We start from the raw sequence: 14,112 nt of genomic DNA, 5'->3' as shown, positions 1-14,112 counted from the left end.
CTTTCGGATGCCAACGCCCGGGTGGCTGGCGCCGGACGCCGCGGAGAGGGCAGCTAGCCCCCAGGTGAGTTGGGGGTTCGGGGAAGGCGCCGCCGGGCAGAAGCGCGCCCTCGCCGTACGCCTGGGGAAGCGGGACTCTTCGGCGGGCGGGAGGCGGGCGTGGGGATCCGTGTGGAGTTTCCCTGGCGTCCCCAAGTTACTGCTCGGTGGCCCTGAGCTACGGCTCCGCCGGGCAGGGCGGGCTGGAGGAGCTTAGGGCGCGGGGCCCGGAAAGCCGGTGCTGATGGACACCAGGTGCAACGCGAGTTGGCGAGTTGAGGGAGAGAGCAGATCGCAGCGTTCTCCAGGTGAAGCGGTGCACGCAATCTGGTCCGCTCTCCTCAAAGAGGAGCACGAGGGACCCTGCTTTGACCTGGGATGGATAGGGGCAAAACTCCGCGCTGGCGGGGCGTCCAGCTTCTGCCGCGGTCTGAGACTGCAAAGGGGTGTGTGCCTGAGCGTGCGGGAGTCCAGCTGACCATCTGCGTAGACTCCGTGTACCTTTCGGAAAGGTGGAGCTCATCTAAGGGTGCTTTGCTTTTTCCTGTAATTAGTATTCTGCTGCTGCCGGGCATCCGCAGGGCTGGCCTCTGCTAGGCATCCTGCCTCCCCTCCGCCCGGCTGTACCCAAGGCGTGCGTCGTTCAAAGGGCGCCCTGCTTCTCTGAATGCTTGGTGGACTTCTTCGTGGGCACTCCTGGTCCACGGCTGGTTGCGGGTATTCGGCCTCCCAGCGTGGATGCACGAGGAAGGACCTATTGTCTTTATTGGCTTCACGTTTTAGATCGTTACTCTTACGGATTTCTTAGATACAGTTCAGGTGAGTAGAGATTGGCACTGAATTCACCCAGCAGTGGGAAGATGGGAACCTGTGAAGAAACCATCAAGGATTGGGTGTCTCAAGGCTTTGGAGAGCTGAAAATTGAACCACGAATATACTTAAAACGCCTTTTACCTTGCAAGAAATATCTTCTCTTTATTGGATCACTTTTTAAGTGAAACATCTTTAAGACTCGCCTTCATAATTCCTGTAATCAGGCAGGTATTCAGATTAGTTTTCACACAAAAGTAGACAAAACTTTATGGGAAAAAACAGAAAAAAGTGTAAGTAACATGTGAACATATGGCTTGAGGTATGTGACAAGTATGCATTTAAAAAAATCAGGTTAACAGCACAAAAATGTGTATTTTAAGAGTGTAGGGGCAGTAGTAGCCATTTTTTTTAAAAGGAAAGTTTGCATTGATACACTGCCAGCGACATCTAAGTAGTTTTAAGTGTGTCTTTATAAAGACAAGTTGGTAGTGAAGAACTGAGGAAGAAAGTAACTGCATTGGAAACCTTTCAGTAACTCACCAAACTTACTTCTTTCCAGAAGAACTGGTTAGATTTTGTTTACAGAAGCTGTTTTCTTGTTACTATATGTAAAAGGCAATATATTAAGAATAATTTTCTTCATTTTGGGGCTATTTGGGACAGTGTGAATTAAAATGCAAAAGAATTGAGGCAGGTAGTCAAACAGGCAACTTTGTGGAAGTCTGGCTTATATCAGTGTTTAATGTGGAGTAGAGTGGCAGAAGCAATTAGGTAGCAACCAGCCTTAATAGTCTTATCTGGTAAAGCTAGCTGTGAAAGCCTGTCTGTGGAAAGAAAAATAAAACAATCATCAGAGCAGACCATCAACCTGCTAAAAGTCCTTAAGGTTTGCAGCCTTAATAAAAGGGCATTTGTGCACTTACAACGTGAGATATTGTGATTAAGGGCTGCAGTAGGTCATTAGAAGTGTGTTAACAATCAGCTGACAGGCTCACAACTCTTCTTAAGTCCACTTTTACTGATTTAATAGCACAGAGCTTTTCCCTTTCTTATAAAAGGGTAATTGTAAAGCATCTACATTACTGCAGTTTACCCTTGAATTGACTCTAGTTTTCAGTATCCAGTGAAGGTGAGAGGATGGAGAGAATCCTGAGTCGGCCACTGTTCAGCCTTCCTAGATCTAAAAATCCACCCACTGTGTCTCCTAAGGTGTGATTTCTTTATTGGTCTCCCTATCATTCAGCATTTTAGTTTTAGTTTAGTTTTGTTTTGTTTTGTTTAGGGCAAAGCTGATAGAAACTTCTCAGAATGTATACTGACGTGAGGAAGTAAATTTTGTGTCAAGCCCAATACTTTGTCAAATCTTTTAGAAATCTTTTGTAAAGTGCCATAAATTGTTCAGTGTGTGAATTTTTATGCCTCAGTGATTCCCTCCTTCGATTTTATAAGGTTTTGCATTTATTGCCTTAGTAGTTCGTATCACATCATGGTTCTCTCTCACATGCAAAAAGGTTTGTTACTTGATTGGGAGGCTTTAAAGCCTTCTCTGAAATTGGTGGTATCAGAAACTTCTAAAATAACTAAGGCACCTTTGTTAATTGCAAAGGGATAGTGATGGGAGCTTCTCTCCTTAGCAGGAAGGACTCACTTGCTTCTAAATTGGGTGATAAAGGGGAGCTGAGGACAGGGAAGGCGTGTGATCAGCATTCTGTGTGTGACCATCTCCTCAGCCTCTGACAAGCAGAGCAGATCTAGCTGTAACCCGCAGCACTTGAGTGCCTCCTCTGGGAATCTGCTGGTTCTGCAGAAAGATACCCCTGCAAACATTTCCCCTTGTTCTGCAAGACTCTTCACTGACAAAATTATCAGTGCAAACGAATATGCAGACATGCATGTCCTTACATTCATTTCAGATTATACTCGAGATTTTCATTCTGGTAGAATTTCTTTTTGGCTGTTTTACTAAATGTTTACTGAAACGCGATGCCTTTTATTGAAGTCATGTAAATCTTACCTGGCTCAGTGTAAATGCAAGGGTAAATTAAGAGTGAAGATTGATCCTGCTGAGATATGTTGTAAATGTATGAAGAAACAAGCCCTTTAAATATAATTTTACCATCTAGATATTCTATAAATAGCTCAGAAGGACTGTGCTTTGTCACTTTCTTTTTAATTTACATAGGCTTCTTCTAGTTAATTGTAAACTATTGTTCCTCTTTCTTTTTCATTCCTTTCACCCACGGCATAGTTGAAAATGATTCTGTAATCCACTTAGAGAAGTTTTCATGCCCTGTCTCATAAGCAGATGCAAACTATGAGGCTATGGGATTCATTTCCAGGACCCCTGCCTGAGTATTCAGGCCAGTTAACCGCAGGAGGTTGTGGTCTGTGGCTGTAATGTTATGTGGCCCAGGGAGCTAATGGGTTTGATCACAGTTTCTTTACGTGAAAAGTCACATATCACAGAGGGTCCCCAGCCTCACTAACTAAAATGTAAAGAATTATACCTTTTAAGTACAAAAGAAGAGGGCTGTTTCATCAGCATTAAAATTATCGAAGTTAATGCTAAACTTTAAATGGTATAGAGATGAAACAAATGATAGTATATTTCTATAGTAAAAGCTGCAGATGGCAATATTAAATCTAGAATGATTCTCATGGGTACATTAGGAACAGAGAAGCATCTCAAAATATAGGATTTATAGCAACAACTAAATTACCGTACAATATGCATTCTTATATCCTAAGATATTTTCCTGAGTTGGTACCGTTTCTAAAACAGTCAATGGACTATTATTCAAATTTCACTGGAGGTACTTAACTCCCATAGTGTTACAGCGTAGTAGGAAGTTATTATTATTACTATTGATCGCCAGAGTTGTTTAGAAGGGAAAAGTCACGTTTAAAGTTGGGTACAGCTCACTCTCCATTTTTTGTAACATAAACATACAATCCTGAGCAAGAGATTCCTTTCCCCCTCTTATTCTTACTCTCTGTCCTGACCCTTTTGGACAGAACCTGATGGTCTCCTACTTTGAAAGTTCAAACTCATGGTTATTTCAGAAATTTGAGGAAGATCAAATCTACCTTTCTTGGCTTTTGGAGAAGACGATAAATTCGAAAGGTCATAAATTAGAAAGATCTTCATTATCAGAATGAGAAATATTTAACAAACACCTTAAATGATCTTTGCAACCAGTCATGCCCAGTCCTATCAGTAACTAGCTGTGTGACCTGGGGCATTTCAGTAGGATTCTGCAGAATTTGGTTTTGTTAGTCAAGAAAGAAAAGACTGCCTTAGGTTTTTCTAATGCCCATTCCAGTTTTGTGGTCCTTGAGGAATCTTCAAACATCAGTAGCAGTGGGTTTGGGGGCTTCTTTCTTTCTTTCTCCCCCCCCCCCCGCCGCCCCCTGCAACATAAACACTCAGAAGAACCAAGCGATTACTTTTCTTCAGCACTAAAGTGACTGTGCTCTCTCTCCATCCCATAGACATCATCTCTAGAAGCTCTCTGTGTGTGTGTGACAGTTACAACTAAAGTGTGGCCATAGCTCTTGAAATGCTCCTTATCCTGGATTCCTTTCTCTCTGTTGTAACCTCATGGCATCTGCTCATTCATGAATGGGAGATTAGAACAGATCATTTTCCCCCTTTGCATTCCCCAAAATGTGTTAAGTGGGTCTGCTTTAAAAATAAGTAAAGATAACAATGAACAAGTATTATCCTTTTTACAAAGCAGACTACTCTAACTTTGCGTATAGAGATAAATCACAGTGAGGACCTCGGTGGTGACAGGTAGCTGCTGTCCTGGGGAAGGTAAGGGCAAATGAAGGTCTTTAATGAAGACATTAAATCAGGAGGCAGCCTCTCTGTTGAATTTAAATAATGCCATTAAATACCCAAGGAGTATCCCCAAAAGAACAGACTGCTTTTGCCAGACTATACAAAAGAACTAGTTTATAGAAGGTTGTTCTAAAAGCCGTGGTGATGTCGTCATAGTGCCCTCTGACCACTGCTGTGAAGTGGTATCAGTTCCACTTTTAAACATGCATGTTGTTCACTCTTCGTAAGGATTCCTTAAAAATATGTTGCTTGTCAAAATGTAGTTCAACTTTAAGGCAGACTTGGAGATGACAGTTTCCTCCCAGCAGGCCCACAGCAAGATTTTGTTTTCCATTTTGTTATTGTTAACCACTGCGACTTCTTGTACTACTGTGTTTTATAGACCAGCGAGCAAAACGTCTAGGGGAATAACGGTTATGTTCTAGAGATGTATGGCAGTTATCCATTGTGGATTTTTCTGATTCTCATGGAGTGTTTCACTGGCAGTCCTCAAATGCCATTCTTACAATTGTTTTCATAGCAGGTGCAAATTACCGAATTTATTTTGAGACTGTTGTGTTCCACGTAATTGTGAACTAAACCCATTTTTAACCGAGAGGTAGAATGTCTTCCAGTCGTCTTTAGATTACCGGTAGGTAATATACTATGTGTTAGCATGCTACGCAGTTAAGTATATTTCAAAATGGTTTCAGAATACTTGTGTCTGATGCAACTCCAGACACGCAGAGCTTGAGCATCTGTTCCTTGCCTGTAATTTGGAGAAACTGATGGTATAAAGTCTTTAACTTAGGTAAGCCACTGTTTATTTATATTGGACGGCAAAGAACACTTCCAGTTTGACTAAGTGCTGCAAAACCTAAAGTAGTAATATGTTTCCTTTTAATATAATTGATAGTCATATTTGATAGCTCAGATTAATTCTAGAAGGCAGATAGCTCTGTGTGCCTTTAAAAAAGCAGTTTAGCGAGTATGAATTAGTTGGTAATTAGGCACGTGCCTGTGCTCCTCTCATGGTTCTGTGTTAATGGGAGTGGCTGAACAGGTTACGTTTTAGGCTGCTTGTCATGTTTTTAGCAGGTTGCCTTGAATTTGGATGGAACAGGCGCTGGCAGATTGGCCCTTTTGCTGATTAACAGTTCGTATGCTGATGCGTAAAAACACATTGTTTGTTATTAAGGGATTTTTAGTCGCTGTTTTTCACTCTGAACAGACATTTGATTAAGAGCATCATGGTCACTTGATCTGATTTTTGAAAGTAGTTTCCCACAGGTGTTAAGTGGAGCAGAAAATCCAAGAAAATTTTATAATCATGAATCCGTTTGGGTAAAATGGTATTAGCTAGTAAGGTTAAGTGAATAATAAACTATCTACTTGGAAATAATTCTTTGCCACTTAGTTGAACAAAAATAATTGGAACAAAAAGGTAGCGTGATAAAGTGATTTCAGGTCAACAAATTATGTTGACTTAGTAAATACTGCCTGATTGATACTCACCCCTCTCTCTTTTTTTTTTCCCCCTTTTGCTCCAATCTGTTGAAGATTTCCTTTGTGAAGTTCCCTTTTGCATTCTTCCGACTAAGGTGTTTTGTGCTGATCACAGTATTTTTTTTAATGTATATTAACTCTTTTATTTGTCACAACCAATCCCATTACGTATATGTAGTAGTATTATCGCCTGGGTATTTTAACGTCTTTATTGGAGTATAATTGCTTTACAATGGTGTGTTAGTTTCTGCCGTATAACAAAGTGAATCAGCTACACATATACGTACATCCCCTCCCTCTTGCGCCTTGATCACAGTATTACTTTTGGTGATTTTCATGTATTTTTGGTTTGGCAAAAAAACAAAAACCTAACTAATGTTATAAATTTTTAAAGTTATACATTTTAGCTTTAAAATATCAGAGCAGGAAAAAAAAATAGTTTTAAATCTAACCCAGATTTTTTTAGATTTTAGATTAATTACCAGACCCGAAGCGGTCACCAGTGTTCTTTCAAACATCTGTGGTTGGCCTCTGTTCAGTTCTTCTCTCCTCAGATATAACCTATTCCTGTTGTTTTTGTCCTCAAAGTTATAATGGTACCCATTTGTAACTGTCCAGAAGTTGACACAGATCTGTAGAAGTTACTTAACTGTATACCAACACATTATTTTTCTGCGCTGTCTTTTTTTTCCCCGAGCTGGTAATGGTGACCAGGTAAGCAACTGCGACCTCCAGAGGGCCACTCTCCTAAGCTTTCCCACAGGAGACATGACACATGACACAGCTTGGGCGCAGAGGTCTCTGCTGGCTTCTGATGTGACTTTCCCCTGGTTAACGCCTATATATGAAACTCAGGTAGGAGAGGAGGTGGAAGAAAGGGAGAAGATGAACAGTGTGGAAGTCTGAGAAGGAAGGGTGCAGGTTTCTGCTTTGGGGCACAGATTAGTGAGGCAATGTTTAACCCATTGCGAGAAAAGTCAACAGTTGTGATTGGTTGGGTGCTTTTTTCATTTATGTGGCAAAAATGTTACTGTGGTGCCTTTAGACATGTTGACATTTGTGTGAAGATGGGAAGCCTATTTGGTGAGGTTACGCGACAGGAAATCTCAAGTTCAAGTCTTGGTTATTTCTGTTGATGACCACAAATAACTGAAGGTTTTTCATGATGCTTCAGGGCCTTTCATTTCTTTCATGATATCTGAACCTGGACAGGATGAGCTGGGTTGAACTGCTGTACTGGCCTTTACCTTGAAAACTAGATCTGACCGGAAAGCAAGGCAAGGATTTGGGGACACCTGACCCTTGACCACACAGCTTCCCCCTGCTGTTATCAGGTGTATATTCCTGGCAGAGTTCGTAGCTACCAAAAGTGTTGATGTGCGTCTTATGAAACTCCCTGCTCAGATCACACTCATTCACGCATGATTTTCACGCATGATTTTCTGATTTTACAAGCACACTGCACGAAGGGTATTCTGCCTCATGAAAGAGAATTTCGTCCTCCAATGTACACAAAGCCAGTTAAAGTATCCTTGTACGCTCTTGTAGACCTTCAAGAAAGTTAAAGGAAATTTGCCTCAAGAGCCTGGCAAATACTTCAGATCCTGCAGAGAAATATAATGGAATTGTTCTCAAAGCGATTGTGACTTATAAACATGGTAGAGTAACCAAGGAGTTTATATATTGACTTATTATATGGTTAAGTTTTCATATTAAAAAAATGAGGGTGATTATAATGAAAAGAAACATTCTGTAAATACTTTCTGAATGTCAGTTACAATGCCAACTTCTGTTCGAGATACTAGGATCCAGAGATGGGGCAAACATCCGTGTTCATCAAGGTTTATATTAGTTCTAACTGCTTTTGAAGGCCCTGATTTAAGTAAGGATGTACAGAAGTCTCAGGCATCTTTCCTTCGCAGATATTATCATCTCAGTGACTCAAGTGACCCATGGCATTTTTGTTCTTTCTTTTTAATTTATTTTATTTATTTTTATTTTTGGCTGTGTTGGGTCTTTGTTGCTGTGCGCGGGCTTTTCTCTAGTTGCGGTGAGCGGGGCCTACTCTTCCTTGCGGTGAGTGGGCTTTTCATCGCGGTGGCTTCTTGTTGCGGAGCACGGGCTCTAGGTGCACGGGCTTCAGTAGTTGTGGCTCATGGGCTCTAGAGCGCAGGCTCAGTAGCTGTGGCCCACGGGCTTAGTTGCTCCGTGGCATATGGGATCTTCCCCGACCAGGGCTTGAACCTGTGTCCCCTGCATTTTCTATCACTCCGTTCTTTTATATGTTCTAGCTAGTTCCATAACTCCACAATCTTGTATGGAAGAGAAATAATCAGGAGGCAAGAAGAGTAATTTAAAGCATCTCACATTAAAATTCATGCTAAGTTTCATAAATACACAAAATGCTTCTTTTACGTTCCTATGGCTTTCTTTAATCTCTCTACCCTTTAATTATTAACAATGTGTACTTTTTCACAACTGAAAAAAAGGCAACAAAAGCAATTCTATATAATTAAGACCTGTAACAAAAAAAACTTTATAAGATAGTTGAGCTCCCACATTTTGCAAATGTGGAACATAAAATCCCGGAGGGATCCAAGATCATTACAGCAAATGATGGAGGGTCTGGTGACCCTATTCCCAGTCCAGATTATATTTCTTATCAGTGAACATCCTGAGTGAACTCAAATAGATTTCTCCAGTACTGATACCAATCTTTGATTTATAATAATAACAGAGGACATGGCTTTGGGAAAGAAATTGCGTTCTTGTCTTAAGAAAGTTTTTTGTTGCCGTTGTTTGTATCCATCTAGATGCTTTGTTTTACGATCTGCCTAGTTCTCTGGCACCGACCAGAACTATCAAGAATGTTTTCATTCAGTGTTAAGAATTTTTTGAAACATTTTACTATAGATTGCATTAAACTGAAAACTAACATCACTTCACAGACTAACTTTAATTTTAACATAACTAGTTTCAAACTTAAAAAGTCACAGATTTCCCAGTGGTTCAGACTCTGCGCTTCCACTAAAGGTGGCCTCGCCATCCTTAGCTTTTTATGATCTGCTTATTTAATCCTATGAATTAGATCAAATTATTAACATTTTCATTTTGTAAGTGGGAGGCTTGAGGATTCATCTCTGGAACTTCTCAGAATTTAAAAGTCTTGTCCAAGATCACATAGCTAAGACATGACAGTCTCAGAATTTGAATCTTTGTCTGAGGCATATGCCCGCAGACTTGGCCAGTGTTTAATTATAACAACTCCCCAAATCGAGAATTCCCAAAAGTTCATTTGCTATTTAGTTTTTTAGAGGTTGGGTACATTTTCGCACTGAAACAATGTTATCAAGTTCCCTTAATCCATAGAGTAGGCTAAATAACATCATTTGGCCATAGCACATTTAAAAACATTTTGTCTTAGGGACCAAAGCATTTATGGCCTTGTTTTTATGAGAAAATTCATTGTCTCTTGAGGAAGGAGTGTGGTGAAACTGGAAATGTTCTTTGGCTGAAGGGGTCTTGTGCTGGTCTCAGTCCGGTCACCACAACCCTAACCCACCCATCCCCCATCCCCAGGAACCTGGTTTGTGAAGGGGACCCCGTGCCCATCCCTGTGCTTCCTCCTAAAGGCCACTTACCACGAGTACCTTGGTCCTGATTCCCAGTCATCACAGACAAATCCCTACACCAGTGCACATTTCCTAGGTTAAGTATCTACTTGACTTCTTTAACTACAGGTAAGCTGAGACAGGTAACTTGTCTCTTAGGTGGGTTAGCTCAGACCAACCTACAATGAACTTCCAACCTAACTGAGGGGCCTCCAATGGAATATCAGTCGATGACCCCAAGTTACGTCTTGCTTATAATTCTAAGGGTAGAACAACTCGCCCTTCTAGAGTGCTTTCTAAATGGACCAAATTCATTTTTGATCATCAGAGGGGAGATCTGGATTCTAGGAGACGGTGTTCAGTGCACAGACTGCAGTTAACATGCTCCAGTAATAGTTTATCCTTTCTGGGGGTTCTCAGAGCACATCAGTTAGCTTTCCGTGGGTTATTCTGGAATGTCCTTTGGAATTTCACAGCTTTACAGAGGTATCTTTCACAGGAATATGTTCATTTGAATAGAACTCAGTACATGCAACCTGTTTCTTCCAGTTGTGTGGACTATTTTAACATGTTTAGTACATCTCACCTTTCTTGTACTGTATATGGCATTTTCCATAAGCAATTTGACTGTCAGAAATCATTTCACGAGTAGCAGACATTGCTGTTACAGGAGAGAAGGTAGAAGGATGGAAAAGTTGGCATAAAGATAGTGTATTTTCTGCATGATCGGGAGCTATTGTGTGGCTTCATATTCTTAAAACTATTTTTCTCCTGTTCCTCAAAAAAAAGTGTTAATCCTTCGCCTTAATTATCCCATTGTTGATTTATTTATAGGTTGTCAAATGAGTTCATAAACCAACGTGCAGTGCAGTGATTTAAGTGAACACTGTCATACATTTTCATTCCTCTGTGTTTTGGGGTGTATTGGGAAGTTGGTTTTGTAAACTGATTGTATATCTCTTGCATAATCAGAATTCTGTAACTGAAAGAACTAGACTTCAGGGTAAAAGATGTTCTCTGTGCTGCTGCTAAGGCCCCTCCTGGGTGCATAGAACTATGAATCAGGCTTACAAATAGTCTTCTCAGCCCTCTGATGATCAATATAATTCAACCCCATCCATGTTGATGGAGAAAGACCCTACTATGTACAAGCCGTGCTGCAAGAGGTTCAGTAAATATTTGTAAAGTAGCAAATAACTGCAGTGCAATAGAATAACGGAACATGCTACACAGCACACGTGACAATAAGTTTGAAGGGTAGAAATTGGAGACCACTGAGCTTTTCAGCTGATCACAATCAAATCAGAACAGGTCAAAACAGCTGGTGTTCTGTGACTCAGAGTCAATCAACCGGTTTTGAAGCACCTCATACCTCTTTATTTCTCTTTACGGTTTTACAGAAGAGATTTAAGCCAGCATCTGTCCTTTCCATTTGGTTAAACCCCTGCTCTGAGCTGCTTGGCTTTCATATTCTAATACCAGCGAATGAAACTGACTATAATAAAAAAGAAAAATAACCGCCAGCACTAAAGTGATTTTTTAACTGATGTGTTGCTCCATTTGTATTAAATCATATGCTCGAAATTAGGATACACTAGAAGAGCCACGAAATGTTAAGGTTGTATTATGGAATCAGGATAATTCTGCACCAGCAGTATTTATGTCATTTATGAATATGGCAACAGTTTGTGCAATTTTATATCTATGTTTATGATTCATATTCTAATGATGATACAAATAATGATATATTGGGAAGATCAAGAGTAAGTTAGTAAATGAAAGGAAATTAAAAGTTACTGTGTGTTTCGGTTTCTGACACCAGCTCTTCTCTTTGTTCTGGTAGGTACCTATTACACCATTCTTTGGCGAAGGTTATTCAGCAGTTGTGACCTCTCCCAACCGGACACTCTACAAATTATTATCTCTGGACTCCCAGCTGACACCCTGCCGGAGGCAAGAGCTACTAAGCCAACTGGAACTGTGCCTTTTCTCTTGTCAAGGTTTTTTTCTTACACAGGAAAAAGAAAGAAAAAAAAAGATGAAGTTGGGCAAAGTGGAGTTCTGCCATTTTCTGCAGCTAATAGCTCTTTTCCTGTGTTTTTCTGGGATGAGTCAAGCAGAACTCTCAAGGTCCAGATCAAAGCCCTATTTCCAATCAGGGAGGTCCCGGACCAAGCGCAGCTGGGTGTGGAATCAGTTCTTTGTGCTGGAGGAGTACATGGGTTCAGACCCCCTCTATGTAGGAAAGGTAGGGTGTTTGGCCTTTCGAAGTCACAAATGATTGTTGTGAATGTGTGTGGTTGAATGGAGAACTGCTAATTTTTGCTTTGGGGATGGAAAACACGAACTATTGCGAGGTTTTTGGCATTCATTAGCCACACTGAAACTGTAATCCAGGTGTTATTCATCCCGTGTAGCCACAATTTAGGGAGTGATGCTTTATTCCTAGGAGCAGGTGAGGATCCTACAGATGCCTAGTTTACCATGATTGTGGCATGTTAGTAAAGCTGTCATTTCCAAGATAAGAGCAAGAATATTCACTAATAATTGAAGACTAGTGGGTTCTTCCAGCCAGTTGCTTTTTGAGCTTCTTTCTGGGGGTTACTAGTTGAATAATGCTCATAACTAACTTATGCTTATATATCCTTTTCTGATACTTGCAGTTAAAAATTGCGAAGTGTAATTACTGTGCCTGTTGCTTCTAAATCACGAGCAGTTCAAACCTACATTTCTTAGTGGTAGTCTTGTTTTAATGGATTTTTAAATTTTGCTTTTTAAAATTACATTTTGGTTAAAAATGAATGTGAACAGAAGTCCATGAGAAGTGATATTAGACCAACAGTGGGCAGTTTGGGGTGTATTTATTTGGCGGCCAATTGGTAGCCAGATGGAGATTTTTTTTTTTTCACAGCTTCTTTCTGGTTGTGTATCTGGGCAGGGGCTTCCTTTTGAACTGAAGGATGCTTCAGGGGGCGTGGCCTTTCCCCCCACCATCCTGGTACTGTGTTCCCACTTTCTAGTCTGTTGCAGGTTTGATTATTTTCATGTCTGTGAAGACTTCCTGAGCTTTTTCAACTTGGTTCTGCGCACTGGTGGAGGGTTTCTAACTGGAGTGTGTTGGCGAGACATGTATACATCTGCATTTATGCTTTTCACTGTCAGTTTTATGCATCTATTCCTGATAAAGGGAAGCACAGCAAACTGAGGAATTTTTCCCTGAGTATATTTTTAACTGTGAATGGTTGAGGAAGAATCTTTGCACTTTATTCCATGGGTCATCGTTTCATTTGAATAGACCTTAGGTAAGGGTGAAAAATCTATTTTTCTTGATAGGTATCTACATAAGTCAAGGTAGTCTTTATTATATATATGCTTGTTTTCCTTTGAAGGCCTCTATATTGTACAAATACTGATACTGTGTTGTAAACAAAAGGATTTGAATACATTAAAGTTTTCTGGGGGTGTGGATTAGGAATTCTTTTAGCCTGGTCGTAGCATTTTTCTGCCCTAAGAAAGGGTGTACACAATTGTTTTTTTGGTGCATGTATATATTTCTTTTCATAGCCATTCTACTGTTATCAGTAGCACCGTCATTTATACTTTACATGTATTAAATCTCTCCATCTCTCTCGTTTTCTTGTGAATCAAGTGAAAGCAGTAACCTTATGCAATGTCAGTGACTAAGAATCTAGCTCAGAATTTCATTCATTTTTAATGAAAATTTGAGAAATTCATCAAACTTTTTTCAGTGGACAGGTCTTTAATAATTCAACTACTTCATAAGGATCTGTAGTTATTAGGTGAAATCACGCTTTTGTACAAGTGTCCAATTTTCTAAACATGACTAAAATACTTCCATTAATTTGGTTTTAAATGGAGTTGCTTGGGTGAGGTTGACATTTTGAAATCAGTGTAATTTAAAATTTAAAAAAAACCCTTATTTTAAATTTTGTACCCTTCACCATAACAATTTAAAATGCTTATATCGAAATAATCCCTGTAAGTCAGTTTAAAATTATGAATGCATATCTCTAGGTTACTTAAATTCCAAATGCACGTGAAGGTACTGGGCTATGTGCTGTTATTTTTCTAAGAGAAGTTGTGTGGTTCCTTGATGAGGTAGCACATATTCTGTGCCTCCTTTTCAATTAATCAGAGACAATCGTTTAGCAGATTTTATGTGGCAGGAAACAAGTTCGTGCTTATCTCTTGAATGCTGTATATGAGGAGTTCAATACTGTCCTTCACAGTAAAATGTTCAGGATGGAAATAGGTTTTTTTTTTTTTTTTTTTTTTTTTCCACACCCCAGCCCTCCCCTT

At 40.1% G+C, this 14,112-nt stretch overlaps 1 protein-coding gene across 3 annotated transcripts in view; it reads left to right on the top strand.

The window, feature by feature from the left end:
* The first annotated feature begins 15 nt into the window (after positions 1-15).
* Positions 16-14,112, top strand: part of CDH7 (cadherin 7) — a 122,435-nt gene continuing 108,338 nt past the window's right edge. Inside the window, exons 1-2 of one of the 3 annotated variants that reach the window (XM_024754852.1) lie at positions 16-64; positions 11,636-12,040. In XM_024754852.1, the coding sequence (XP_024610620.1) occupies positions 11,831-12,040 (210 nt within the window). In that variant the 5' untranslated portion in view covers positions 16-64; positions 11,636-11,830. Of the gene's footprint in view, positions 65-11,635; positions 12,041-14,112 lie in introns of those variants that run through there. The other 2 variants (XM_024754851.1, XM_024754853.1) reach the window with 2 other exon arrangements.

Source organism: Neophocaena asiaeorientalis, unplaced genomic scaffold (genome assembly GCF_003031525.2).
Source record: "Neophocaena asiaeorientalis asiaeorientalis breed wild unplaced genomic scaffold, Neophocaena_asiaeorientalis_V1.1 scaffold124, whole genome shotgun sequence".
NCBI lineage: Eukaryota > Metazoa > Chordata > Mammalia > Artiodactyla > Phocoenidae > Neophocaena > Neophocaena asiaeorientalis.
The sequence above is the reverse complement of the archived record's forward strand: the minus strand, read 5'-3'. Positions and strand labels throughout refer to the sequence as shown.